At 41.1% G+C, this 27,074-nt stretch overlaps 1 protein-coding gene across 11 annotated transcripts in view; it reads right to left on the bottom strand.

The window, feature by feature from the left end:
* The window catches only part of AKAP9 (A-kinase anchoring protein 9), a 205,618-nt gene that overhangs the window by 61,535 nt on the left and 117,009 nt on the right, over nt 1-27,074 (bottom strand). For 9 of the 11 annotated variants that reach the window (XM_005282392.3, XM_042857292.2, XM_042857293.2 and 6 more), the window contains 5 exons: nt 23,089-23,313; nt 20,376-20,516; nt 19,819-19,922; nt 16,659-16,867; nt 6,203-6,429 (listed from right to left, as the gene is read on the bottom strand). In XM_005282392.3, the coding sequence (XP_005282449.2) occupies nt 6,203-6,429; nt 16,659-16,867; nt 19,819-19,922; nt 20,376-20,516; nt 23,089-23,313 (906 nt within the window). The remainder of the gene's footprint in view (nt 1-6,202; nt 6,430-16,658; nt 16,868-19,818; nt 19,923-20,375; nt 20,517-23,088; nt 23,314-27,074) is intronic. The other 2 variants (XM_042857303.2, XM_065583060.1) reach the window with 1 other exon arrangement.

Below are 27,074 nucleotides of genomic sequence, written 5' to 3'. Positions count from 1 at the left end.
CACAGAGGGAACAAAAGTAGCATTATGCTTCCCCCAATGTCAGGGGTTTTTGGCAACTGATTTAATCTGCTGTGGAATCTGGAACAACCTCAAAGTTGTGCTAATTTACAATAGCTGGTAATAGTCTCCTAGGTGCTATTATACATTTGAGGATTACTGGAGCACAAGATACAGTAGATACTCAGTCAATAACCCTTCCTCTGACACAGTATTAGCATACCCTTATTGCAGGGAGGAGGACTGAAAGGAAATGGCACAGAGGCACCTGCACCAGCTCTGTGCCACCTAGGGATTCTGCTTAAACCAGTATTCCAGATCTTTGCCCTGCAGCAGTGGTATAAGGGAGCTGAATAGAGGCCAAGAACTGAACCAAAATGATGTTCCTTTTCTGACAATACAAAATAAACATTTGTAAATGTTGAAGTATTGACAGGATACCAAAGAGATGAAACATTTTCCTATTCTAAATGATAAATTATGGTGAGGACTTTTTGTTCTGTTTGTATAGTGCCTAGTACAGTAGGGTCCTGGTCCCTGAGGACAGTACAAATAATAAACAGTAACAATAATTTAATGCTGTAAGAGAAATGTTTACATTTTAGTATTACCCACTACATTTCATATTTTGTGTGAGAATAATATGCATTATAGCGCTGAAGAACATAGAAATAAAAAGTTATACAAATTAGTTATATCAAATGTGCAATAACCGCACAAGTATATTTATAATTAGAATAACAAATTATCATGTCTGCCAAGGCTGTTGGGCACTTGTATAATATGTCAGAACATATAAACATTAGATTACCAGAAAGAGAAGGATGGAAAAAATGTACCTTCTGACTGGTTTTATGAAATGACCACAAAGTACAAATAAACACGCTGCACCATTTTTTGTTTTCTTTATGCTGTAAAATGAACTGATAGCATCTACTGTAAACTGCAGTGCTACTGAAAACCTCTCTGTGGCAAAGTTTATAACACGTAACAGCTCAACATTTGCTTTCACTTTTTTTTTCCTGCCTCCAGATGGAGAAATTACTTATTCCTCATGCATGTGGAACATCACATTCACAAAACCATTATGCAATGTAATCTGTCCAGAATTATATCTACTATAAAGTAACAAAGTTCAAATAACTACATTCAGACAAAAAATAGCATAAGCTAGAAAATCCAAGGTTCTGGCTGAACGCCTTAGTGAAGAAAAAAAGGCACAACATGATGAGATGAACCAGATCATCAACCCTGACTTCAGCTTCTGCCGATATTAGAATTTCTTGGTGTCATAGAATCATAGAATATCAGAGTTGGAAGAGATCTCAAGAGGTCAACTAGTCCAACCCCCTGCTCAAAGCAGGACCAATTCCCAGCTAAATCATCCCAGCCAGGGCTTTGTCAAGCCGGGCCTTAAAAACCTCCAAGGAAGGAGACTCCACCACCTCCCTAGGTAACGCATTCCAGTGTTTCACCACCCTCCTAGTGAAATAGTTTTTCCTGATATCCAACCTGGACCTCCCCCACTGCAACTTGAGACCATTGCTCCTTGTTCTGTCATCTGCCACCACTGAGAACAGCCGAGCTCCATCCTCTTTGGAACCCCCCTTCAGATAGTTGAAGGCTGCTATTAAATCCCCCCTCATTCTTCTCTTCTGGAGACTAAACAATCCCAGTTCCCTCAGCCTCTCCTCATAAGTCATGTGCTCCAGACCCCTAATCATTTTTGTTGCCCTCCGCTGGACTCTTTCCAATTTTTCCACATCCTTCTTGTAGTGTGGGGCCCAAAACTGGACTCAGTATTCCAGATGAGGCCTCACCAATGTCGAATAAAGGGGAACGATCACGTTCCTCGATCTGCTGGCAATGCCCCTACTTATACAGCCCAAAATGCCGTTAGCCTTCTTGGCAACAAGAGCACACTGTTGACTCATATCCAGCTTCTCGTCCACTGTGACCCCTAGGTCCTTTTCTGCAGAACTGCTACCTAGCCATTCGGTCCCTAGTCTGTAGCAGTGCATGGGATTCTTCCGTCCTAAGTGCAGGACTCTGCACTTGTCCTTGTTGAACCTCATCAGGTTTTTTTCGGCCCAATCCTCTAATTTGTCTAGGTCCCTCTGTATCCGATCCCTACCCTCTAGTGTATCTACCACGCCTCCTAGTTTAGTGTCATCTGCAAACTTGCTGAGAGTGCAGTCCACACCATCCTCCAGATCATTAATAAAGATATTAAACAAAACCGGCCCCAGGACCGACCCTTGGGGCACTCCGCTTGAAACCGGCTGCCAACTAGACATGGAGCCATTGATCACTACCCGTTGAGCCCGACGATCTAGCCAGCTTTCTATCCACTTTATAGTCCATTCATCCAGCCCATACTTCTTTAACTTGGCGGCAAGAATACTGTGGGAGACCGTATCAAAAGCTTTGCTAAAGTCAAGGAATAACACATCCACTGCTTTCCCCTCATCCACAGAGCCAGTTATCTCATCATAGAAGGCAATTAGGTTAGTCAGGCACGACTTCCCCTTCGTGAATCCATGCTGACTGTTCCTGATCACTTTCCTCTCCTCTAAATGTTTCATAATTGATTCCTTGAGGTCCTGCTCCATGATTTTTCCAGGGACTGAGGTGAGGCTGACTGGCCTGTAGTTCCCCGGATCCTCCTTCTTCCCTTTTTTAAAGATGGGCACTACATTAGCCTTTTTCCAGTCATCTGGGACCTCCCCCGATCGCCATGAGTTTTCAAAAATAATGGCTAATGGCTCTGCAATCTCACCCGCCAACTCCTTTAGCACCCTCGGATGCAGCGCATCCTCTTTCTCCACAGAGGGTTGGTCACCTTCTCCCCATGCTGTACTGCCCAGTGCAGCAATCTGGGAGCTGACGTTGTGCGTGAAGACAGAGGCAAAAAAATCATTGAGTACATTAGCTTTTTCCACATCCTCGGTCACTAGGTTGCCTCCCTCATTCAGTAAGGGGCCCACACTTTCCTTGATTTTCTTCTTGTTGCTAACATACCTGAAGAAACCCTTCTTGTTACTCTTAACATCTCTTGCTAACTGCAACTCCAAGTGTGATTTGGCCTTCCTGATTTCACTTCTGCACGCCTGAGCAATATTTTTATACTCCTCCCTGGTCATTTGTCCAATCTTCCACTTCTTGTAAGCTTCTTTTTTGTGTTTAAGATCAGCAAGGATTTCACTGTTTAGCCAAGCTGGTCGCCTGCCATATTTACTATTCTTTCTACACATCGGGATGGTTTGTTCCTGCAACCGCAATAAGGATTCTTTAAAATACAGCCAGCTCTCCTGGACCCCTTTGCCCTTCATGTTATTCTCCCAGGGGATCCTGCCCATCTGTTCCCTGAGGGAGTCAAAGTCTGCTTTTCTGAAGTCCAGGGTCCGTATTCTGCTGCTCTCCTTTCTTCCTTGTGTCAGGATCCTGAACTCGACCATCTCATGGTCACTGCCTCCCAGGTTCCCATCCACTTTTGCTTCCCCTACTAGTTCTTCCCTGTTTGTGAGCAGCAGGTCAAGAAAAGCTTTGCCCCTAGTTGGTTCCTCCAGCACTTGCACCAGGAAATTGTCCCCTACCCTATCCAAAAATTTCCTGGATTGCCTGTGCACCGCTGTATTGCTCTCCCAGCAGATATCAGGGTGATTAAAGTCTCCCATGAGAACCAGGGCCTGCGATATAGCAACTCCTGCTAGTTGCCAGAAGAAAGCCTCGTCCACCTCAGCCCCCTGGTCTGGTGGTCTATAGCAGACTCCAACCACGACATCACCCTTGTTGCTCACACTTCTCAACTTTATCCAGAGACTCTCAGGTTTTTCTGCAGTTTCATACCGGAGCTCTGAGCAGTCATACTCCTCTCTTACATACAACGCAACTCCCCCACCTTTTCTGCCCTGCCTGTCCTTCCTGAACAGTTTATATCCATCCATGACAGTACTCCAGTCATGTGAGTTATCCCACCAAGTCTCTGTTATTCCAATCACATCATAGTTCCCTGCTTGTTTCCCAGGCTTCTTGCATTTGTGTATAGGCACTTAAGATAACTCATCGATTGTCCCTCTTTCTTAGCATGAGACAGGAGTCCTCCCCTCTTGCGCTCTCCTGCTTGCGCTTCCTCCCAGGATCCCATTTCCCCACTTACCTCAGGGCTTTGGTGTCCTTACAGTAGAACCTCAAAAGATACAAACACCAGAGTTATGGACTTACCAGTGAACCAGACACCCTGTGGAACTGGAAGTAATCAATCAGGCAGCAGTGCAGACAAAAACACAAAAACCAAAAACCAAACCAGCAAATACTGTACTGCCTCGGGGCTTCAGCCACAGGGGGTTGGGACTACAGCTACAAGGTGGGGTGTATGTGTTTCGGGGCTCCAGGCTTCTGACTCTCAGGAGCAGAGGGGCTCAGCGCTTTAGACTGGGGGGGAGCTCTGGGGCTCCGTGGCTCCGCTCCCAGCTTCAGCCCCGCGCCAAGGCACGGGGCTTCAGCCATGGGGGGTTGGGGCTTCAGCTGTAGGGGGGGGGGGGAGGAGGGGTCTCCCACACTCAGCACTTCAGCCCTGCGGCTCCATTGTTGGCTTCAGCCCCGCAGGGGGCACCGGGCTTTAGCTACAATGGGTGCGCCGGCTTCAGCCCCGGCATTCCCCCCCCATAGCTAAAGCCCTGAGCCCTGCCCCCGAAGTCAGGAATGGAGACGTGAGGAGCCCTGGCACCCCCTGCAGGGCTGAAGCCCCAAGGTCCAGTGCTCCCCCCAGGTCTAAAGCCCTGAGCCCCAGTGCTCCCATGGGGCAGAAGTCCTGAGCTCCCTATCCGGAGCCCTGGTGCCCCAAGGGTCAGAAGCCCTGACTCCCCCCTCCCCTCTGGACCCCCATCCTCACGGGTGCAGCCCCAAACCCCCACCACCACCACCATGGCTGAAGTCCGTAACCTCTTGTTCAGAGTTACGGATCATTTCCAAGTTATGGACAACTTCCATTCCCAAGGTGTCCGTAACTCTGAGGTTCTACTGTATCCTGTTTGCACCTGAACTTTAATATAGTTTAAATGTACTATTTTTGTATCTTTTTTTAAGAAAGAAAAGTCTTTAAAAGATTATGTATATTTACCTAAAATAAGAAATAAGAATTGCTCTAGTCTCTCAGATAAATACACATTTATGTATTCAGATATGTATATTAATATGGGAAAAATACCATTTACTTGTTAAATTATAGTGGCTCTAAAGTTCTACTGTTTCAATCAATATTCAACATCTTTTAAAAGATTAATTTTTAGCCCAACACATTGACAAATGTTTTTCAAATTCATTAACCTATCACTCAAATCCTTCCTACTCTGTGGATCATTGACCATACAGACTGCATGTACCCAGTTACTTCACACCCATCATGGTCCACTGCATCAAAGCAACAGTCCTATGTGTATATCAAGTCCAGTTCACAACTAAAATGACTGCTGAAAAAATATGACAATAGCATGTGTCATGTCAGACTGGACCAACTATACCTCAAATATGGTTTCTTGTGGCTTATCCCTGTTGAAAGTGAAGAAAAAATCCCCCTCCCGCTCCCCCCACCCATGCCTACTAATGCACCTGGGCTAATATAATGCCTTTCTATACATGGATATAAAGGATTCATTAAATTAGATATTTAACACAACAGAGCATATTTTCAGAATTCCATTTGCCTAGTTTTCCTATTGGATTACAAAAGTACATATACAAAGATAACACACAGAGCAAAAAAGTTTCCACCTCCAATGACGGAGTATTGTAAATCTCTGTTTATGCTGGGAGTTCACTGAAACACATCACTGTTAAAGGCTTGGGGCCAGAGCCTCGGCTAGTGTAAACTTAAAAGCTATGCAAAGGGAAAGCTTTCGATGCCTGGAGCCTTTCCACAAAATCATAATGCAAACCAAGGCCCTAATGCTGTAAACATGTATACACATGAGTAACTTTACCCATGTGAGTAGTCTTATTCAACTCAAAGGGACTATTCTCATACGTAAAGTTATCCCATACACAACTGCTTGCGGGATCAGAGCTCTAAGAAAAATACAGAAATATTCTCCTTTCCTTATGAATATAGAGTCTGCATCTATACAAATAATACATTAATGAAAAACAAAAGAAAAAAAGGCCTACCACTGCAAATTCAAAGCATATTACGGTTAGGTAACCCTACCTGATCGCTGGTTTCATTGATGGCTTCCAGAAGTTTTTCAACAGCTGCTTGCAGTCGTGAACTAATATTTAGAACTAATTCTTCATTGTCAGGGTCTATCTCTGCTCCAGCAAAGCCACTCTCTGTGAGATGCTGAGTCAGTTGAAGTCCTTCATCTGTTACTCCTGACCACCTTATAGTAGCATCTTCTCCCAAATCAGTACCGTGATATAAGGAAGAGGGCTCTTCTGCAATAACAACAATAATCTTTATATATGGACTCATAGTATTTAAAATGAAAAAATTACACATATGAATTATAATTACAGAGACAGGTCATAAACTCATTATAAAATATTTATACCTTCAAAGCAAGACACCACAAAGACACAGAGAAAATGTTGTACACTACAAAATACACAAAGTACAGTGTAAGTTAATTCGAGAACAAGCAGAAAAGAGAGAGAGAGAGAGAGAGAGAGAAGTAGTAGTTCTGAACAGAGAATAGTATTTCGAACAGCCTGGTAGTACTGCTTTGGGCTCTAAGAGCCTGCTCTTTCAAACCCTTATTACTGACAGTAATTTTTATTACTGCAAGTAGACCATAATAATGATTTGCAGGACTGGCCCTTAGTATGGAGTACCAGGTTAAGAAACAGAGAATCTCTCTGTCATCAGTAGCTAAGTGTGGCATTGTGAATTAGACCAATTGTTCAAGAAAATTACTAATTAAAATACAAAGACTTAAATTAGTTGAGCGCAATAATGTAAACAATTAACACAAAATTTCTTGGACTGAAAATGACTGGAATGCTGAACACACTGATAGTCAGCAATATTATTAATGAACTGTAAATTGGTTAAAGGGGTATATGAACCAATGACAAACGTTGCAGATGAAATGGTAGGGTCTGTATTGATAGACAATATGGCCTTTTTCTAGTCCTTAATATTCCTGATGTCTAATTTCAGTTTCATATGCAATATCCTTTCTGTCTGAAAAGCAGCAGCAGACACAGTTTTGCCCAAGGCTTTTTTAGCCTGATACAAGTAAACAGAAAGCACTGGATTTTGAATATTTAGAATGTAGGGATTCAGTAAAGCAAGAGACAAATGTGCACACATTGGCTGTTTTCAAACCTTTTAGGCAAAGGTGAAATTTTCAATCACATAGGGTGAGTGCGTAACAATCCATTAATGTCTCGTAGCAGTAGGTTATTTCATTATGTTAGTACTTTTCATTTTCAAAATTTGGTAGTATCTGATTATTAGATTTTGAATTGGCAAAAATGTTTCCTTCTGATGGAAAAGTTTGTTTTATTAAAATAATATAATCTTTAAATATCTGTCTGCAATTTTTTTTTTCAAATGGACAAATATTTTTTATTGAAGGTTTAAATTTCATAGATTGAACAGGTTTGTTCTCCAATTCATAATATCGATAGTCAACAGTAATTACCCAGTATGTCGCATGGCATTAGCAATTCGTAATTCTGTGTTTGACACACCAAATGTCATTCCTGCTTTTAACATACAGAAAGTCAAATAATGATCCCATGAAACTACTTTAAAGAGAGATGGAAAAGACTTTTTTGGGGGACAAGTAATGGTATCAATCAATCTACACTTGTTCCGCAATTAAATATGAAACAAGTAATAGGGATCTGTAAATTACAGTATTGAGTTGTTATTCCATTTAAGGGTTCTGATGATATCAAGAATCATGTTAGCAAAGCTGAAACAGTCTGTGTAGTCAACAGAACTTCAAAATGGAACTACAGCAGCCTATTCAGAATTTGCTTGTTTTTAAACAAAAATTGTATTTAGTATATTGGTTTGATCAAATCTCTTTATACCGATTCTTCCCTCTTCTTTATTGCTCTTCCTCCTTCAAATTGTCATAAGAATGGTTGGTCCCTCTGAAAAAAACAACTCCTACAACAGCTGTTTTGATGGGAATACAGAAAAGTGCAAGATTCTAGTTTTAATTTTTTTTTAAATGAGCTGCAACGTGTTTAACAATGTAGTTGATATATTATACATTTTTATGCCTAAACTATAGCATTCAGAGAAACAATCAGACTTTTTATTTCATGTCATTTGCATTTATTTCAATAATCAAGCTTATTACCCATATACAAGAAACTACATCTACATAAAATTTTAAAACAGGTTTTAGTTTTGATTGTTTGAATTTTATATTATATTTGTTAATATTTTTTTCTTGACGTTATATCAGTAATGTGTCATAGCTCCTTTTAGTTTAGGGGTCTAACATAATTTTACAAAATCTCTTAAAACTCCATGAAAAAAAGAACATAAAGGAGGAAGCACAATTTGAAATATGAAGGAAATGAATAATTGGATGAATGGAATTTACATTCACATGGCACCTTTCATCTACACAGGATTTCAAAGTACTTTACAGACACTGAACATTAGAATTCTATTCACAACCAGTAAAGTGCAGTCACCTCAGGGGTGACTGGCAGCCATTTTCTGTCAATCCTCTACAAATTTTAGGGTAGATTTGGGGTAATAAAGATTTTTCTTAGCACCTTAAGATTCCAAACCCCTGTAATGTAAGGCCTTCAGTGGAACTAACTATTCTATACTTTTATAATAATATATGTCATTTGGATCTCTCAGCACCCAAGCCGAAAGGCCTCTGAGTATCTTGAAATAGGGACACATGAGCTTTAATATCCTCAGAGTAGAAAGGACCTTTATCTAAGATGGACATCCAGCAGTGTAGAGTTTCCCAATGCTGTACCAAAGCATTAGCTAAAGACTGAGTTGAGGGAAACATACATCCTACTAAAACAACAGCACCATTTACTGCAGCACCTGATGCTCTTTGGAGGTCACTCATCTTAAGTACTGACCAGGAAAGACCCTGCTTAGCTTCTGAGATCTGACAAAATAAGTACCCAAAGTATAGTAGCACAGCTACAGACAAAAATATTAGTTACAGTTTATTCTAATCTATGTCTACAAGCATCCAGAATTGACTGTATAATTGTATTTCCCATTTTGCTTTTCAGTTTTCAATTTTCTCAAAGTAGAATAAAAACATCCCTACTAATTTGAATATATTACAACTAAATTTTTCATACTTTTTCAAACACTGGCTTGAAAGACATTTATTAAAGATTTGTTAATAAACTTGGAATGAAACTTGAAACTCAAATTAAATAATTGCAGTGCAGCCTAATGGTTATAGCCTGTAATCCCTGAATTTTAATAGAAGTTTTGTCTGAGAAGTACTGTTGCACTGGGCCATAGTGAGTTACTTTAGAACACAAAAAGAACAGGAGTACTTGTGGCACCTTAGAGACTAACAAATTTATTAGAGCATAAGCTTTCGTGGACTACAGCCCACTTCTTCGGATGCATATATGCATCCGAAGAAGTGGGCTGTAGTCCACGAAAGCTTATGCTCTAATAAATTTGTTAGTCTCTAAGGTGCCACAAGTACTCCTGTTCTTCTTTTTGCGGATACAGACTAACACGGCTGTTACTCTGAAACCTGTCTTTAGAACACAAAGTATTCTTTCTGCAAAGCAACTGCATAGATATGGAGCACTTTTCTGCAACGTCTGGCTGATCAGAAATATGAATGGAAAAATTTCAAAGCTCAAAGCTTGCTCATAATCAATACTGACATGGTCTCATCATTTCAGCAGCTGATGCTAATAATATCATTCTCTCTTTACCAATGCTACTAGCATTAAGTAAGTTCTTCTTTATCCATGCCAATGACCAAAAGATTATGGTGTGGAATTCATGAGGTAAAGACAAAGATTTCAGACTTCAGATTTTAAAACCAAACCTTGGTTACGTTAGTTTTTCTCCCATCTCCAATTCTGTAGCTACTGTTTTGCAGTTTATCTCTGGCTATATATAAAATAAAAACCAAATGCAAGAAAGCATTTTCTAAAGAAAAGAACTATTCTGAAGCATAATTTGACTGAAGGATAGCTGTCAAACAAAGGGAAGTGCCATCTCCCATCTCTTGCGTTCAGCAGTGGTAATGACTGTAAAGTGCTATTTTATTTTGAAATACAACTATTTTTATATTTATTAATTTATACTTAACATATCTGTTTCTTGTGTTTATTCAGAGTCATATTTGTTTATTTTAGCAATTAAGGCTTTGATCCTGCATTGAGCTCTGCGTGGGCAAGACTGAGGCCAAAAATCAGGTTTTACTGTTTTTTATTCCTGTTGGCCCTGCATCACCAACAGAGCTAAGAGCATGTGAGTGGGATTCTATTTCTCCTAATGCATCACCAACAGAATAATTTACTACATTCTAATTAGTTACACCAGTGCAAGCCCCAATTGCAATTGCAGTGCAATTACCCAGGTGTCATCCATGATTTGGCCTGCAGAAACTTTACAAATAGTAAGGATACTTGAAGAGGAAAACCCCCAACGTGACTCTCAAAGTTTTGATTACGTTTGCAGAGTGAACACTGGAATATGGAAGTCACTGTGGGATGGTAAATATAGAAATAATTGATGGCATTTTTACAAAATCACTTTTCAGCGTAGAAATGCACTTTAAAATCACTATTTGCCTGGAAAGTGGAAGTCTCCAGATTTATTCTTCTGAAAATAGCAGAGCATTCCCACATCTGTGCCATTCTTTTTAGGTGACAAATCTGAGGAACTGTACCAGACTGAGGAGTCAATAAAGGTTTTGGAACAAACTGATACATTTAACAGTAATAAGTCACCATGACCAGATGGTATTCAACCAAGAGTTCTGAAGGAACTCAAATAGGAAACTGCAGAACTACTAACCATGGTATGAAACCTAGTGCTTAAGTCAGCATCTGTACCAGATGACTGAAGGACAGCTAATGTAGCACCAATTTTTTAAAAAGACTCCAGAGGTGATCCTTGCAATTACAGGCCAGTAAGCCTAACGTCAGTATCAGGCAAATTAGTTGAAACTATAATAAAGAACAGAATTATCAGACACATAGATGAACACAAGATGTTGGGGAAGAGTCAACATGGTTTTTGTAAAGAGAACTCATGCCTCACCAATCCAACAGAATTCTTTGAGGGAGGTCAACAAACATTGACAAGGGTGATCCAGTAGATACCGCATACTTGGACTTTCAGAAAGTCTTTGACAAGGTCCCTCACCAAAGGCTCTTAAGCAATTAAGCAGTCATGGGATAAGAAGGAAGATACTCACCTGTAACTGGAGGTTCTTCAAGACGTGTGGCCTCTATTGTATTCCACATGTGGGTGCGCATTCTTGCCACGTGCCTAAGTCTGGAAATATTTCCAAGCAGTGTCCGTTGATCTGCACGTGCATACTGAGTCTCCTCATGCTCCTGGTCCAGGGTATAAAGGGCAGGAAGGAGGGTGGGTAGCGGGAATACAGATAGAAAACACATCTCTCGAAGTTACAGGTGAGAAACTTCCTCTTCTTCTTTGAGTGATGGTCCCTGTGTGTATTTCACATGTGGGTGACTTATGACCAGTAATCAGTGCGGAGATGGATGCGAGGATATGGCATAGCCATCTGCAATACAGCGTGGTCCACGGCCATGTCCGCATCTGCCACATGTGTTATGGTACAGTGCACCGTAAACATGTGGACGGAGCGCCACATCGCGGCCTTGCAGATGTCTTGCCATGGTATATCCGCTAGGAGGCTGAGGAGGTAAGTGGTTTGCGCTCATGTAGAATAAGCTGTTACACCAGGTTGGAGTGTTCATAGCATTCCAGTATGCACACTGAGACCCATTTAGAGATTCTTTGGGAAGATATGATTTGTCCTATTGATCTCTCTGCAATGGTTATGAAGAGTCTTGGTGACCTCCGAAAAGGTCTAGGCCTGTGCAAGTAGAATGCCAGGGCGCATTGAACATCAAGAAAGTGCAGGTGGGGAATTTGGATGGAACACAGGCAAGTGAATGGATTGATTGAGGTGCAATTTTGACACCACGCTGGGAAGGATTTTGGGGTGCAGCCTTAATGAGACCTTGGTTTGAGAAGCACCATGTAGGGAGGGTCTGCCATCATGCCAGCGAGCTTGCTGACCCATCTGGCCAAGGTGACAGCAACCAAGAATGCCCCTTTCAAAGAGAGGGGGGTCATGAAGCATGTTACCATGGATTTGAAGGGCAGTCTCATGAGGGCAGAGAAAACAAGGTTAAGATCCCATGGAGATAGGGGCTTCACAACAACAGGTGGAAAGGTGCTGAGCAAGCCCTTCATAAAACACATAGTCGTAAGGTGTGTAAAGACGGAAGTGCCCTTCACTGGTGGGAGGAAGGCAGTAAGTGCCGCCAGGTGTACCCGGATAGAGCTGAGAGCTAAGCCTGGTGTTTTGAAAGCAAGTAGGTAGTCCAGGACTATTATGGTCACGGTGTCCAGAGAGGGGTAATGGCAGCAGGCCCACTCCAGGAAGCGCTGCCACTTCGTGTGACAGCAAGTTCTAGTGGACCTTTTCCTGCTTTGGGTGAGGATTTGTCGAACCAGGGCAGAGCACTCATGGACTATACTCAATGCCATTCCAAATACCAGCCTGTGAGGTGAAGGGAGTCCAGGCTGGGATGCCGGAGTCTGCCCTGATCTTGCATAAGGAGATCAGGGAATGCCCAGAGCTGACTGGTCAGGCAAAGAATTTCATGAGGTCAGTGAACCAGAACTGCGAGGCCCAGTAGGGCACCATGAAGATGATGATGTCCCTGTCCCAGCAAATCTTGTGAAGAACCTGCAACAGCAGAGAAATGGGGGGGAAGGAATAGCGGAGATCGCCCATCCAGGAGATGAGGAGAGCATCGCCCCAGAGCCCCTGTCTAGAGCTGCCCTGGAGCAATAGCGGGGAAGTTTTTGATTCACTTTACGGGCAAAGAGGTCCCAATGAGAGGCTCCCCACTGGGCGAAGAGATCGTTGAGGACTGCATTGTGCAGTTGCCATTCACGGTCTAGGTGTAGTTTTCTGCTGACTGTCGGCTAGAGAATTCTGGGCGCCTGGCAGGTAAGTAGCATGTATTGTCACCTGGCTCCTGATGCACCAGTTCCATAGCCGAACAGACTTAGAACAGCAGTGATGTTGTCAGAGAGAAGCTGAATGAGAAGGGACCATATCAGCGGAAGGAAGGCTTTGCAGACAAGATGGACTGCCCTGAGTTCTAGTATGTTTATGCACAACCCAGTTTGTACATAAACATATAAGTACAGGCCGCCATATGCCCCAAGAGAGAGGCATTGGCGGACCATGGTGCGGGGCGTATGGCAAAGATGAGCAATGAGGGCATTCATTGCAGAGAAATGATCCACTGGGAGGAAGACTTGTGTAGCAACTGAATCCAGTCTTGCCCCTATGAAGTGTATTTGTCTGGGTGGGTGTCAAAATAGATTAGTCTTTGGTAACGCACATACCCAGGGACACTAGGAGGTTTTGAAGACAATGGATTGCAGACAGAGCTTTCTGCTGCAAGTGCATCATGAGGAGCCAGTCATCCAGGTAGGGGAATACTGAGTATCCTAAGTGCCTCCTCTGGGCCACTACCACCGCAAAGACCTTCATGAATACTTGTGGTGCTGTTGCAATGCCGAACGAGAGGACCTGAGATTGGAAGTGTTGGTGCCCTATCCTGAAATGCGACAGGTGGATGTCCACACAGAAGTACGCATCTTCTGTGTCGAGAGCCACAAACCATGCTCCCTGATGGAGGGAGGAGATGATCAATGCCAGTGTTATCATCCAAAACTAGGACTCCCTGATAAACTTATCTAGTAGTCAGAGATCGAGCAAGGGATGCTGTCCAGCATCATTTTTCAGGATGAGGAAGTGTGGTGAATAAAAGCTTCTCCCCTAGTATTGGGGAGGGATGCACTCTATTGCACCCTTAAGGATTACAGAGTTTGCTTCCTGTTGAAGAATTGGTTGGTGGGAGGGATAAGCAGCCGCCTGGATGACCAGGGATTTGGGAATCGGGTGCGTAAATAAAAAAAAGTCCCTTTAGCTGGCATAAAATATCCTCTCTCTGCTCTCTTTGGTGTGGGGGCACACAAGGCTGGTGTGTGCCACACTGATTGAGCTGGTTCTAGGATGGCCTTGTTTATTGGGAGCACCATTCTTGAAGGTCCTTGTGGTTGGAGAATGTCCAGGAGTCAGTGTTGTGGATCCTGGACTTCCTCCAATGGAATCTGCAGGTCTGTGGCCACCCTCTGCAGCAGGTCTTGATACTGCTGGTGATGATCTGGCAGAGAGAGCAGAAGGGGGATGATTGCCTCCTTCAGTGACAAGGAGCTCCGGTTGGGACCGGCAGTACTGACTTGACGTCCTCCTTTTTGTACACCAACAGTGCAAGAGGGTGTACAGGGGTAGCCTGGCAGGACCCTTAGGATGACTCCAGACGCCTTTTGTACGAGTCGTAGGGCCCCCTATAGGGCCAGAATGAGGGGTCCATTGGTCTGGGCAAACCCCCTGGGAAGTAGTACCAGGCATCCCTGAGTAGGTCGTAAGCAGGAGGATAAGGAGGTCTGAGATGTATGTCTGGGCTCTGTGTGGCAATGGGGATGGTGGTGGTGCCGTGTCCCAGAACTCCTTGGAGTCGGAGGATGGTTCCATCAGTGGCAAGACCATTGGTGTTGGAGGGCTACAGTGCAGCGCACGAGAGATGGCTTCTCTTGCAGGAGGAACAAAGGTTCACATTCGAATGTGGTAGTGTCCCGGATAAGAGCAGGGCCCAAGAGAAGTGGAGACTGTAGATATGGTAGAATCATCTCCTCCACTGTGAGGAATGTCTCAGTGTGGCCAGGGGTCCATGGGACAGCCATTGACACTCCAAAGGGACCCAGTGAAGTTGGCAGAGTTGGTCTATCCTGTAAGTGAGATGGAACCGTTGGTGTCATGCTAGCAGCCAGGTAGTCTGAATGCTTCGGTATAAGGGTGACTGATGGTAATGATGGATCCCGCTTTCTCTTGGCTTTACCCTCCAGCCAAGGGGGCCTTTGGTGGCACTCCTGTGGGATCTGCATGCAACGTCTCATCTGACTGGGTGTGGCTCATGGAGGGAATGCTGAGTTTATGAGCAGTCCGGTATGGGACCTACTCTTGTGTCTCTTGTGCTTCTTGCTTTCATGATGGGGCTTGTCTTTGTGCTTCAGTGCCGGCGGTTCTGCACCATGAGTGGTGCTCGGAGGGGCACTTGTGGTTGGCGGTGGCCACTGTATAGGGGGCTCTCCCAGGCCAGGATCTGAGTGTGCTTGGGGCCTCATTGCCTCCTCCATAAGGTGTTTGCAGAGGCAGAGCTCACAGGCCTGTTTGATTCTGGGTGGAAAGGACTTACAGTTAGTGCAGCTTGCCAAGATATGCATCTTGCCCAGGCAGTAGGGGCACCGTTGGTGCTCATCTCTCACGGAGAAGGAATGAGGGCAGGAGACAGATCACCCTTATTAGAGTATTATTTGTAACAAGTTAGAACGTTTATGCTCATGTACTCTTAAGAGTTCATCTCAAAGAATCCCCAAAGACATTATGTACCAGTACAATTCTCCTTCACCTGCACTAGATGACTACTTCTCTTAAGCAGCACTTTGAGTGGTCACTTAAGAAAGATTTCACTGTGTTTCAGTTGTGAGAAGGTGCCAGTCTCAAATTACCTCAGACTTTATAAACTTGTTATAAATTGTTCCAAGATGTAACTTGACACAGATTTAAGGCTACAGGGGGGCGGAGAATAGAAACTATTAAAAAGTATAAACACAGAATAGAAACGGTAATACTACACATCTTTATTTACCATTTGAGTAACCACTCTATAGTATACATTTTCCTAAAATGGAAATTTTGTGATTTTTAATGGTTACTACTTTTTTCCGGTGACATCCACTGAAGAAACTAAGACTCCACTTAAGTATAGGCACATATAATAAAATGTTATTTTCTGGCTAGATTGCTACCTATCCTTTGTGCCCACCCAAGGCGTTCCTTTTCCCTCTAGCACTGGTTACCTCCACCATGGGTAGCAGCTTGGGGAAAGAAGCCTCTGCAGAGCCATTACTCTCCCTTTTCTACAGGTATGTGGGAAGCGGGCTGTGCCTTAATCCATCTTGCACCCCCAACCCCACCAATGTGCCAGCAGATGTTCACAGCACCAGGTATAGAGCTAGCACAAGATAGATCTGTTTCCTGGTCTGCTCCTGGGGCAGGGCAGCTATATGCTGCCACATACACAGAGCTTGTAGCAAAGGTACAATTTACCCCTCAGCAAGTGCCTAGGAATTTGCAATAGTTAATCAGGTGCTGGTTGTTAATGATGGATATCAAATGGAGCTGCCATGTATATTCACACACTTTTTTCTTTTCTTTTTTTTTAAATATACCTGCTCTTTAAATTACCATGAGTTAAAAAATCTTACTTTTCAAGTAAAAAGTCCTGGCACATTACATGGCTTCTACAGGATATGAAATTAGAAGTAAACATGCAACCAGTACCTTTTTCAAATCCCACATGGACACAGGGCTTTACTGACTGCTCTGCCTCCACCTCCCATAGAACAGTTTTAGAAGAAAGAGGGTCTTTCCCAGGTCTATCCAGTAATCCAAGGACATGAAGACCAATTGTTTCTTCTACAGCTACAGTTGTCTTCACAACCTCTAACAGAATCTTCAGGAGTCTGTTATTAGCCTTCTGTAGAGTATGCCTGTACGTACAGATGAAATAGAAACTAATCAAAAACATTTTCCCCTCACTTTCTATTTTGTGGGGCCAAATCCAGGTCCCACTGAAGATTATGAAAGTTTTGCTATTGATTCAATGGTACTAGGATTTGGTTTTAAGATAGCGAAGTACATAAGTCACATGAATGCCACATTAGTCCATAGTCAATCAATTAAAAATATTACATATTGTTATATTAAATAACTACGGAAAGCTACAATTTTGAGGAAAAATTTCCTAGTAATTCCTTTTTTAAATACAGATAGCGGTGTCATGTTTGTCAGCATTTCCACTATAAGCCCTTCCTCCTTATCGGGTTTCATATGTATTGGCCAGTGATGCACTATTGCTCTGTAGAACACAAGTAAAGACTACATGGATAGTGCGCCTAGTGAAAACAATGCAGAATTATCCAACTTGAATATTTGTGTCTAGGTACGTGGACCCTTTAGGATGCTTCTAGTGTCTGAAACTACTGCTTCTTACTAGCCTACACATGTCACCTTGGCTCAACAATGATATGGACTTCAGACAAAGTACTTTTGGCTAATATTACCAAAAAAGATAAACCATAAATTTTGTCCTTTGCAAAGCAGGGTAACATTAAAGTAGAATTTGTATTAAGTTCTGTGCAAAGTTATTGACGATGTCCATAAGACAGAGTGAAATGTAACTTCATACCAGTTCTGTAAAAATCACAAAACTTCGGTCTCTTAAAAAATATATATTTGTTATCGTTTAATAAAAGTGAAGTTTGTCTTCTCCCCAACAGTCTTTCTTCCCCACCCATTGAAATAGGCTTTGACAGGCCAAATGCAAACAATTTAAAAAAAAAAATCCTATTCCATGTGGAGTTGTACGCCAGAAGGCTGATATACCACAATGGTTCATTGACAATGAAGTAAGGATTAATGGAAGCTACTTTTCATATCCACTACCCCACTCTTTCACAGGCAGGTTACAGTCCTTTTGGATGAATAGTATGGGACCCAGCAGCAACATTTTAAACACTGGGCAGTTCCATGAGCACAAGGTCAACCAGAAAGGGACTTCTTTAAAGTACAGTTCTGTTCTGAAAAATGACTATTAAAAATGACATTTTGAGACACCATGTGTGTCAAGAACCACAGGTTTCCTTAACAAATTTCTTAGTTTACAAGTAAAACTACATTTTTTCTACCATTCTTTCAAAACCAACCCTTCCAAAACCAGTCAAGCTGGGTCCTTTCCCTTTGTACTCCTCCACGTCTGTGTTAGCTCAGCAGTGCTATTAGGAGTTAAAAACAATCAACATTTATTTTTGTCATTAAATTAACCAACTATGACTCAGAACACACAGAAGGGGTGAATTAAATCCTAACCTCGTTGAAATCAATGGGGCCTCACTTTGCCATTGACGTAATTGGGGCCAGTATTTTACCCCAGGAGTAGACTTACAGAGTAAAGTAAGTAGAGTATTTGTATAATCACTTTAAAAAGCAGAACTATAAAAGTTATTAAAGGTCATGCTTATAATTTGAGTCTCTTAGAGCAGTGGTTTTCAAACTTTTTTCATTTGTGGACCCGCAAAAATTTTTGAATGGAGGTGCAGACCCCTTTGGAAATCTTAGACATAGTTTGCAGAGCCCTCAGGGGTCCATGGGCTACAGATTGAAAGCCATTGTCTTAGAGGTTCGTCACATGAGAAAAAATAAAATTGCTAATGGAAGAACTTGGACAACATGAAAATAAATATTATTGTCCATCTATGATAATATGTGATGATAATAAAGCAGCACAATTATTGATTTTATTTTGCACTGGAAACATGTACTTTTTAAATATAGACCACATCAGTCTGTTCATCTATATATGATGGCTACATAATTATAAAATAAACATTAGTTTATTTATATCAGTACAGTATACTAACTATATTTCATACACTTCATTTTTTCAAAGAATTACGGTGCTTCATAATGATGGGAAGCCAACACCTTAAGAGGCCAAGATTCCACATGCAGGCTGATGAAGGAGATTGGGAGAATGTGGCAGGGTTGGAAGTCAGAAATTAGAGATGGGTAAAATTACATAACTCAGGATGAATTTATGTTTAAAATGCAACCTTTGACTTTATAACAATAAATGTAATTTGTGGAGGTTTTGTTAGACTATTATATTGGTAGCTTAATATAAAATGAACAGCAAAAATTGTGCACAAAAAAAAATAGTTAAATTACGCAGATGATATTTTTTGAAAATTCCTAAGTTATGCCATGTAGTATAAGAAAAATTTAAAATTACATAATGACATTGAAAAATAGGCTACTGTGTTTCTGGTGAGCATCTTTGTATTTATTTATTGTAAAAGTTTACATAAAAAGTTCAAGATAAGGAATATTCAAAGATACACTGGGATACTTTGACAAAAATCAATGTAAAAATATATATTGCCCTATATAGTGTATGAAATGGATAGGAAAATGTGCAAACATCAAAAACATCCTATTTGCCATTATGTAGCTAGACAGAAAAGGCTGAGTTTCAGGTAGAGTACACAACCCAAGCAGTATGTAAGGAATGCGTGGCATAAGCCAAGAAGTAGCCTTATAAATTCCAGTGAATGGATTATGATTTTAAATGCCTGATTCAACTACTTGGAGTAAATAGCCTGAGAACATCATTTTCAAGACCATTTTTTAAAAATCCAATTTTATAATATAGCCGTTCAAATAATATAGTAAAAAAGTGACAAATTATTTAGCTTCACTCAAAAAGCATCCAGGTTTGGATTCTATATTGACTTCTTATAAATTTTTATTGCATATGACTGATACATCAGATAATTATATGATTCACAAAGCTAAATATAATTTTTTTATTGCAATTATAGTATAAATACAGAAACTTTGAATTAAAGAAAGTCTGGATTTAACAAGTTCAAGCTCTGAATACCTTTCTTTTGAAAGAATATCCAAAGATATTTCTTCAGGCTTTCCTCCTCCGTCTTCACCCTCAAAGGTGTACTCTTTTGATTCAGTTTGGCTTTCATTTTCATTCTGAGTAAGTATTTGCAAAGGCAGAGAGGACAAAAAAGACAAAAATCCTGTCATGATGTAATCAACATTGTATTCTGATACATGGTTACATTACGAAATTAAAACTTTTATGCAAAAATTACATATTGTTTGAAATAAAACAACTATCCCTTTCCACGAAATTGCTAGTATCCAGGAAAGTACAAAACACATTAATGTGTAGATGGAAAAAACATGACAGATCCAAACCAGAGCCTGTTAAAATGAAGTTTGTTATGCTAAATAAACAGTTTCTGGGTTCTCTGTTGGATGTTACTATAGCAACATTAAAATCTGAGTTTACCTAAAGTAAAAAAAGATAGGCAGCTAAACTCCACCTCCTCATTATTTAACCAACCCATAAGGCAGCAGACAAAAGAAATCCTACTGTATTTACATATCATGGCTCCTAAGGTAGCCAAAGTCCATATTTACCTGTGTTTGCGTACTGTTGTTGCATAGCTCAGAATGCAGCTTCTCTCTTCCGGGTACAGAATGTTGCTTTAACAATTCTAGTTCCTCTAAAAGCATTCTCTCTCTCTCTGTAACCAAGTTGTCATTCTCCACTGAGACACTCTAAAAATGAAATTTCATAAGGGCATACTATGAACAGTAGAAGGAAAACCTTAACATTAGGCAGGTTTTTAATCTTCTGGTATTAGTGATTCCTGGCATTTCCAATACTCAACATATTTTGCACCAGGAAAATGCAGCTTCTTTTATTAAGTGGTTAAAAGCAAATTTAAAGCTTTCTGAAACTGAGAGCTAATTGGTGGTGTTGGTAGCTTAAGTATATCTAGGATTTTCATACAAATCTGTAAGTACTTCTTTTAAAGCACTATATTTACACTGGAAGTTACAAGTTTAACATCATAATATATATAAACACTGTAATATAATTTTTAGGATGGCAGATAGACTACCTAGATAATATGTCCTTTTTATAAAAGAGCTTCATAAAGGTGAAAGAATATAGTATAACAAACTAATTACAGCTGAGGGTAAAAACAGGGAAGGAGATTCCTAATAATCAGGGGAGCAAGACTCTGGCGCAGCATGCCAATAAGAGTAGGGGGGCAAACAACCTAACTCAGCCTTTCGCAAACTGGGGTCTACGGACCCCCTGGGGGTCTGCGGGCCCTGCTGATCAACTCCTCCCTCTCCCTCCCTCAACTCCTCCCGCTCCCTCCCAGTGCCTCCTGCACACTGGGCGGAAATAGGCAGGGAAGAGGAGGGGCTTGGGTGTAGCGGGGGTGGGAAGAGGTGGGGCCTTGAGGGAAGGGGTGGAGTGGGGGTGGGGCCTGGGGCTAAGTGGGGGGCTTGGGGATCCGTGAAAAATTTTAAATCAAAATGGGGGTCCTCGAGTTGCTAAAGTTTGAGAACCGGTGACCTAACTAGTTTTAGGGAGCTTGATAACTTTATGAACTGGATTAAGTGACTGGCTTGCCTACTGGAGACTGGACTTTATGACCAGGGAGGTCCCTTCCAGTGCTATGGTCCAAATTTAGAGGAGCTAGAAGTATTCCTGATTTAATAATTATATATTAATTCTAACATAAATCTCATGGGAAAAACATCCTTTACATTAAAACAGAGGAGTTAATGACCTAAATCACACAAGTACTCTCTCCCCTCAGTGTTAGAAGTTTCAGCTCCCGCAATGTATAGATGTGAGTGTAAGGAGATAGAAGAGGCAGTGCAGAGGAGGGGAAGATATAGGTACCCCAAAGAAACAATTCCAGGACAATGAGTAAGAAGAGGTCCAGAAATAGGCTAAAGGATAAGCAGGCCTGACAACCACACCCCTAAAGTTGCAGAAAGGAGAAGCAGGCTTACCAGCTACCTACAATCACAATGTTTGGGAACAGCAGGTCACTATGACACTTTCCTCCCATGAAGCAGACAGAAGGTAGATAGAGAAAAACCTAGTATGGGAGGAGCATAAGGTGTCAGGTGCAACCTTGTAAGTATAGTGGAGTAGAACTGAAGAACTTTAGAGTTCTCCTGTCATCATTTTCTCATATATTTTTGTAATGTTGCATTGTTCAGATGACACATCAAATACATATCCATGCACTGTCAATGTAATATGTGAGTCAGTGAATGTATGACTGGATGGATTCTTTTGAGTTTTGTCCTCTTAGTCTGGTAAGAGATAAAATCTTATTTCTGAGATGCCGATAATTAAGAGGAGTTCCTTTAACATTCCTTTTATGGAGATTGTATGGGTTTGGGACACTGGATTCTAGGGTGGCTATATTTTAGAATTGCAAAAAAATATAGTAAACATACACCCTTGCCTTTCCCACTAAACTAATTTGTACTTTACAAAGTCAAGTTCCTTACAGCCCAATGGAATCAAGGAGGACATCTTTTGGCTGCTGGGAAGTTCACTCTTGCTCATAATGGTTTATTTCTTCCCTAGGGAATATTAACCCTTCTGCCGACCAGTGCATGGAAGCTCCTTGCAGCTCCCACAACACCAGGTCCAATCAGGCAGACCACTGAGTCTTCTGTAATTGGTACTCTCTCATTTTACCTGAGACCCAGGTGGAAGCAGCATATTATGCAGTGGAAGACCAGTGTGGACTGCCTTTCTACACCACAAGATAGGGCATCTGGCTTGAGATAAAAGGGAGCATGAGGGAAGAAATATGGCATTAGAGACACTAACTGGGGGTTGGATCAGTGCAAGCCACTCCTGGAATGCCCCACTCCACAGATGATCCAAGTTTGGACAGTGAGCGGTTATTCCTGGGAACACTGTGCCAACGATAGCAGTGAGGACAGGGCACTAAAAGAAGCAATGGATCACTACTCCACTGACAACAATCACTGGGTGGGTTAATTAATGATAACCCTCTGGGACCACACTTACTCTGAGGGAAATTGGTTAATGGAAGCTGGCCCCAGAACCCTCATGCCCTTGACTTGATAGACTTCACTGTACAGATAGTGGCAGGAGATCAGGCTGCTAAACGTCTTCCCAGCAACAATAAGGTGGTTGAACTGCTGGAGGCTCCAACCAAGACTAGTCCATGACAGTTTAGGGCTGATTATGGTGAGAACTCTTTTTTTTTTTAAAAAAGCCAGTATTAGTTATCAATACACTCTTCTGCCCCTGCCATTGCCCCACACCCTCCATTACCTCGTCTAATTGAACTTTAAGTCTATCAAGCTCTGCTAGGAGATGCTCTTGATTTTCTTTTTGCCGTTCCATTTGCTGCATATGCCCCTGTCTCAATAGTTCTGTTGCCTGCTGATGTTCCTGATATTGTCGTACAAGTTCCTGTCGCATGTCTTCCAAACGCTCTTCATATAGCAACAGCTGACCTGAGGTTTCTGTACTGGATGTTGCCATCTCATGATAGGGCTGTAATATTCGAATTGTTATTACCATTTTATATGCAGGTACATGTATGAAATGGTTAAACAATTTTTCAAAAATATTTGCACAAATCAAAACAGCTATCATCCAAGAAATCAACTTGTTGCCTGCTTCTTGGAAGGCCAAATGTTAAAGAATCACATACTCCCCAACTAAGAAACAGTAAACATATGTAGTGATGTAATGTCCCAAAACAAAGAAAAATATTAAGCTTTGCTTAATATTTTGGGGTTGGTGAGAGAGTGCAGGGACTTCATATATGAAGCTCTATCCAAGTAATATTAATATCCATGCCCTTATCTCCAACCTTCCTCATTGCAACCTCCTGCTTTGCACTTTTATCTTCCTCTTCTCAAATCTATCACCTTCCTTGGACCACATCTCATATATTTTTCTCTATTTTCTCTACTCTTCTCTTCCCTTTTTCTTCTGAATAAAATTAATGATTCTCTTTTTCAGTTTCAAAGCACTTCACAACTCAACTCCTACCTATCTCTCTCCTCTCATAACCACTACTGCTTCTTTTGTTCTCCAAAATCATCCCTCCTAGCTATTCCCTTTGTGTGTGTGACTCACTTCTGACAGAGTGCTTTCTCACACACTTTTCCATACCTGGGATAGGCCCCAATTCATATTTTCAAAAGCCTCCTCATATTCAACCTTGAAAAATATCCATATGGCCTACTACTTGCATGAAGTACTCGAGTTACAGTTTTTGTTTATCTCTGAAATGTGCCCATTGCAACTACCCATCTCTCTGTTTTTGTACTGTAGTCTTCTGTTTAAGCAAGCAACAAAACTGCCTGTGCTCTTATACCTTTAATAGATGGGTGAAATTTGTTGACTTTTCCAATTAAATTTCTTCCAATGAAAAATGCATTTTTGGTTCAACCAAAACATTTTGCAAATTCATGTCCATTTCAGTTAATTGCATCAGTCCAAAAAAAATTAGGAGGAGGTGTCCTCCCTCCTTATATCCAAGAGCCCCATGATTAGGGACTTGAACCCAGGTCTCACGTATCCCAGGTGAGTTCCTTAACAACAATGGTATTGGCTAATCTGAGGTGGGTCTCTCTCAGTCTCTCCTGTTGAAGCTGTTCCACTTTATATACACAATTAATTTCATTGGAGCAGGGACTGGAACCCAGAAGTCCCCACTCCCAGGTGAGTGCCCGAGCGACGAGGCAATAGAGTCATTACCACTCTCTGGTCCAATGAATGTTTAAGTATTTTACACAAAGTGCAACAGCTTCAACAGAAGAGACTAAGAGAGAACCATTACAGAATAGCGAATACCCTAGTGGTTACTCACCACGAATAAGGGAAACCTGGGTTTGAAGTCCCTGCTCAACAGCAGTGATTTGAACTTGGATCTCCTATATGAGTGCCCTTCCCTCTGGGTTATTGGGAGCCTCCTTCTCCATTTTGTGAGTGGTGCCTAAGTCCCCTTGTAAATATAGCCCTTCATTTTCTTTGCTTTTATTAAAAAATACAGTTATAGATACCAGATCTATTAAAACCAAATCCTTCATTTTGAACAAAATGTTTTGTTTGACCCAAAACATTTTTTTTCTCATTTTTCTATTCATTGATAATTCTAATAAATTTAGGTTTTGGGTTGACCTGAAACAATATTTTCCCCAATTTTTTGGAACTGCCAGCAAACCAAAACATCAGTTATTTGCATGGATCAGTGTCTAAAGTATTTGTTTGGATGAGTTCTCCTATTGTACAGTGTTGTTTATAGTGATAAATTAGTATTTGAAAATGCACATTCTACGTTCAACAGATATTAGAATATAGATAATGTGCACTTATAACAAGAGTCGATCATGCACATTTCATGTTATTTAAAAATTATATATGGAAGAGTGCATTTTACAATTCCAATTTTATTCTCTTTAGGTCATGATCTTTGTAAAAATATGAATTTCAGAAGCTCTTTTCTGCAAATACATACCTTTACAAGTAGAATATATAACGCAAATGTGTTTAGAACTTTAAGCATTTCAAATAATCTCAAAACACAGTTTCCAAAGAAACAAAACTCACTACTCTATAAAAAATTATTAGATCTGAATCCAGTTATGGATAAATATATGAGAATCCTTCCACTCAAAATATATATACATTGCCATAAGATTTTAATGAAGACTAGGCTAGCTAAGTTTCACTGGTTCCTTTCTGAAGAGGGTAGATGGAAGGGTTACTTATTAGAAATGCAAAATTTAGATTAATTATAATTCCACCTATATAATGCTTTGCAACTAGAGAATCATTGTTAAATACATTTATTTTTTCCCCCGTCTCTTATTCCCTGATATATAGTATTCAGAGGACTCACTATCATGACATTGTAATCTCTGTTGTAAAAAAAAGAGGTGGAAATAACTCCAGCCAATTTTTAATTGTCAAGATTTCTCACTAGTCAGTGGTGCTAACCGTCCCCTAAAACTGAACCTAATGAGCTCCCCACTGTACAAAGGAAAGAGAACATACAATTTTAATTAAATCTAGACTAATGAAAATATTATAAAAAATGGGAAAAATGAAACTTTTAACATCATAGTCCATGTTTAGTTACTTAAAAGTGGATTGTGTACAGGGAGTCTGGCGGAGATTTCTGTTACAGACATAACTTAACCTTTTGTTATGAACATTTTCCAGGTATCAGTTTTTCCATATATTTATTTCAGTTTGCCCCGGACACAGAGGTGGTTCCAGGCACCAGTGCACCAAGCACATGCCCAGGGTGGCAAGCTGCGGGAGGCAGCCTGCCAGTCGCCATGAGGGCGGCAGTCGGCTGCCTTCGGCGGCATGCCTGCAGGAGGTCCGCCGGGTCCTGCGGCTTCGGCAGCAATTCGGCGGCGGGTACACCAAAGGCGTGGGGCTGGCGGACCTCCCGCAGGCATGCTGCCGAAGGCTGCCTCACTGCCGTGCTTGGGGCAGCAAAATACATTAAGCCGCCCCTGCCCAGACATATACTGCCTCTGCCTCCATGATACCAAAAAGAAGTAGACCAGGATGGTTTTGCTATTTAAGCAGGAGAAGGGACACAGTCTGAGGGGGCAGTAAAAGATATGCACCCTCCTACACTGTGTGTAGCTCCACTCTACAGAGGATCCATATGTGAGGGTGGCACATAATGAGTGAGCATAACATGGGCCAGAGGCCCTTCAGCTTTGTGTATCTTACCATCTTATCTCTTTCAGAAGGGAACGAATTGAGTAACCTATCTTTGTCACTGAGCTGCAGTAGTCCTGTAAACACAACAGGGTAAAAACTTCCCCATCTCACTTTATAAATTGCCAAATGCCTGGCTATTAGGATTGAATGGTGTACATTCTGTACATACCTCTCCTCCCCCAGAGATTAAAAATAATATATTTTAGCTATCGCTTTTATCCTTTCAGATGCTGTCCCCTATATATCAAGAAAGTGGGTTAAAATAATACATTTATACAATTTTATGCCCTTTATATAGTTTTCATGCGTCACTAGTAAGACTTATTTATTTCTATTAAAATAATTTTTAAAAATCAAGCTTATTTTTCACTGTTTATGCCATTCTTTCTTTTTTGCTTTTCACAAACTTTGATCATGAAAATGGATTAGTCATTTTCAGTATATTCAGTTTTATGTTCCAATTCTCATGCATTAGTGTAATACTACAATATTTGGGTTAAAATACAGCACACAAGTTGCTAAATAAAATATGAATTTTCAAAATACTAAAATAAATCATA

The sequence above is a fragment of the Chrysemys picta genome, chromosome 2, assembly GCF_011386835.1.
Source record: "Chrysemys picta bellii isolate R12L10 chromosome 2, ASM1138683v2, whole genome shotgun sequence".
In the NCBI taxonomy this organism is placed as follows: Eukaryota; Metazoa; Chordata; order Testudines; family Emydidae; genus Chrysemys; species Chrysemys picta.
Note: the sequence above shows the minus strand (reverse complement) of the source record. Positions and strands in the feature narration are given on the sequence as shown.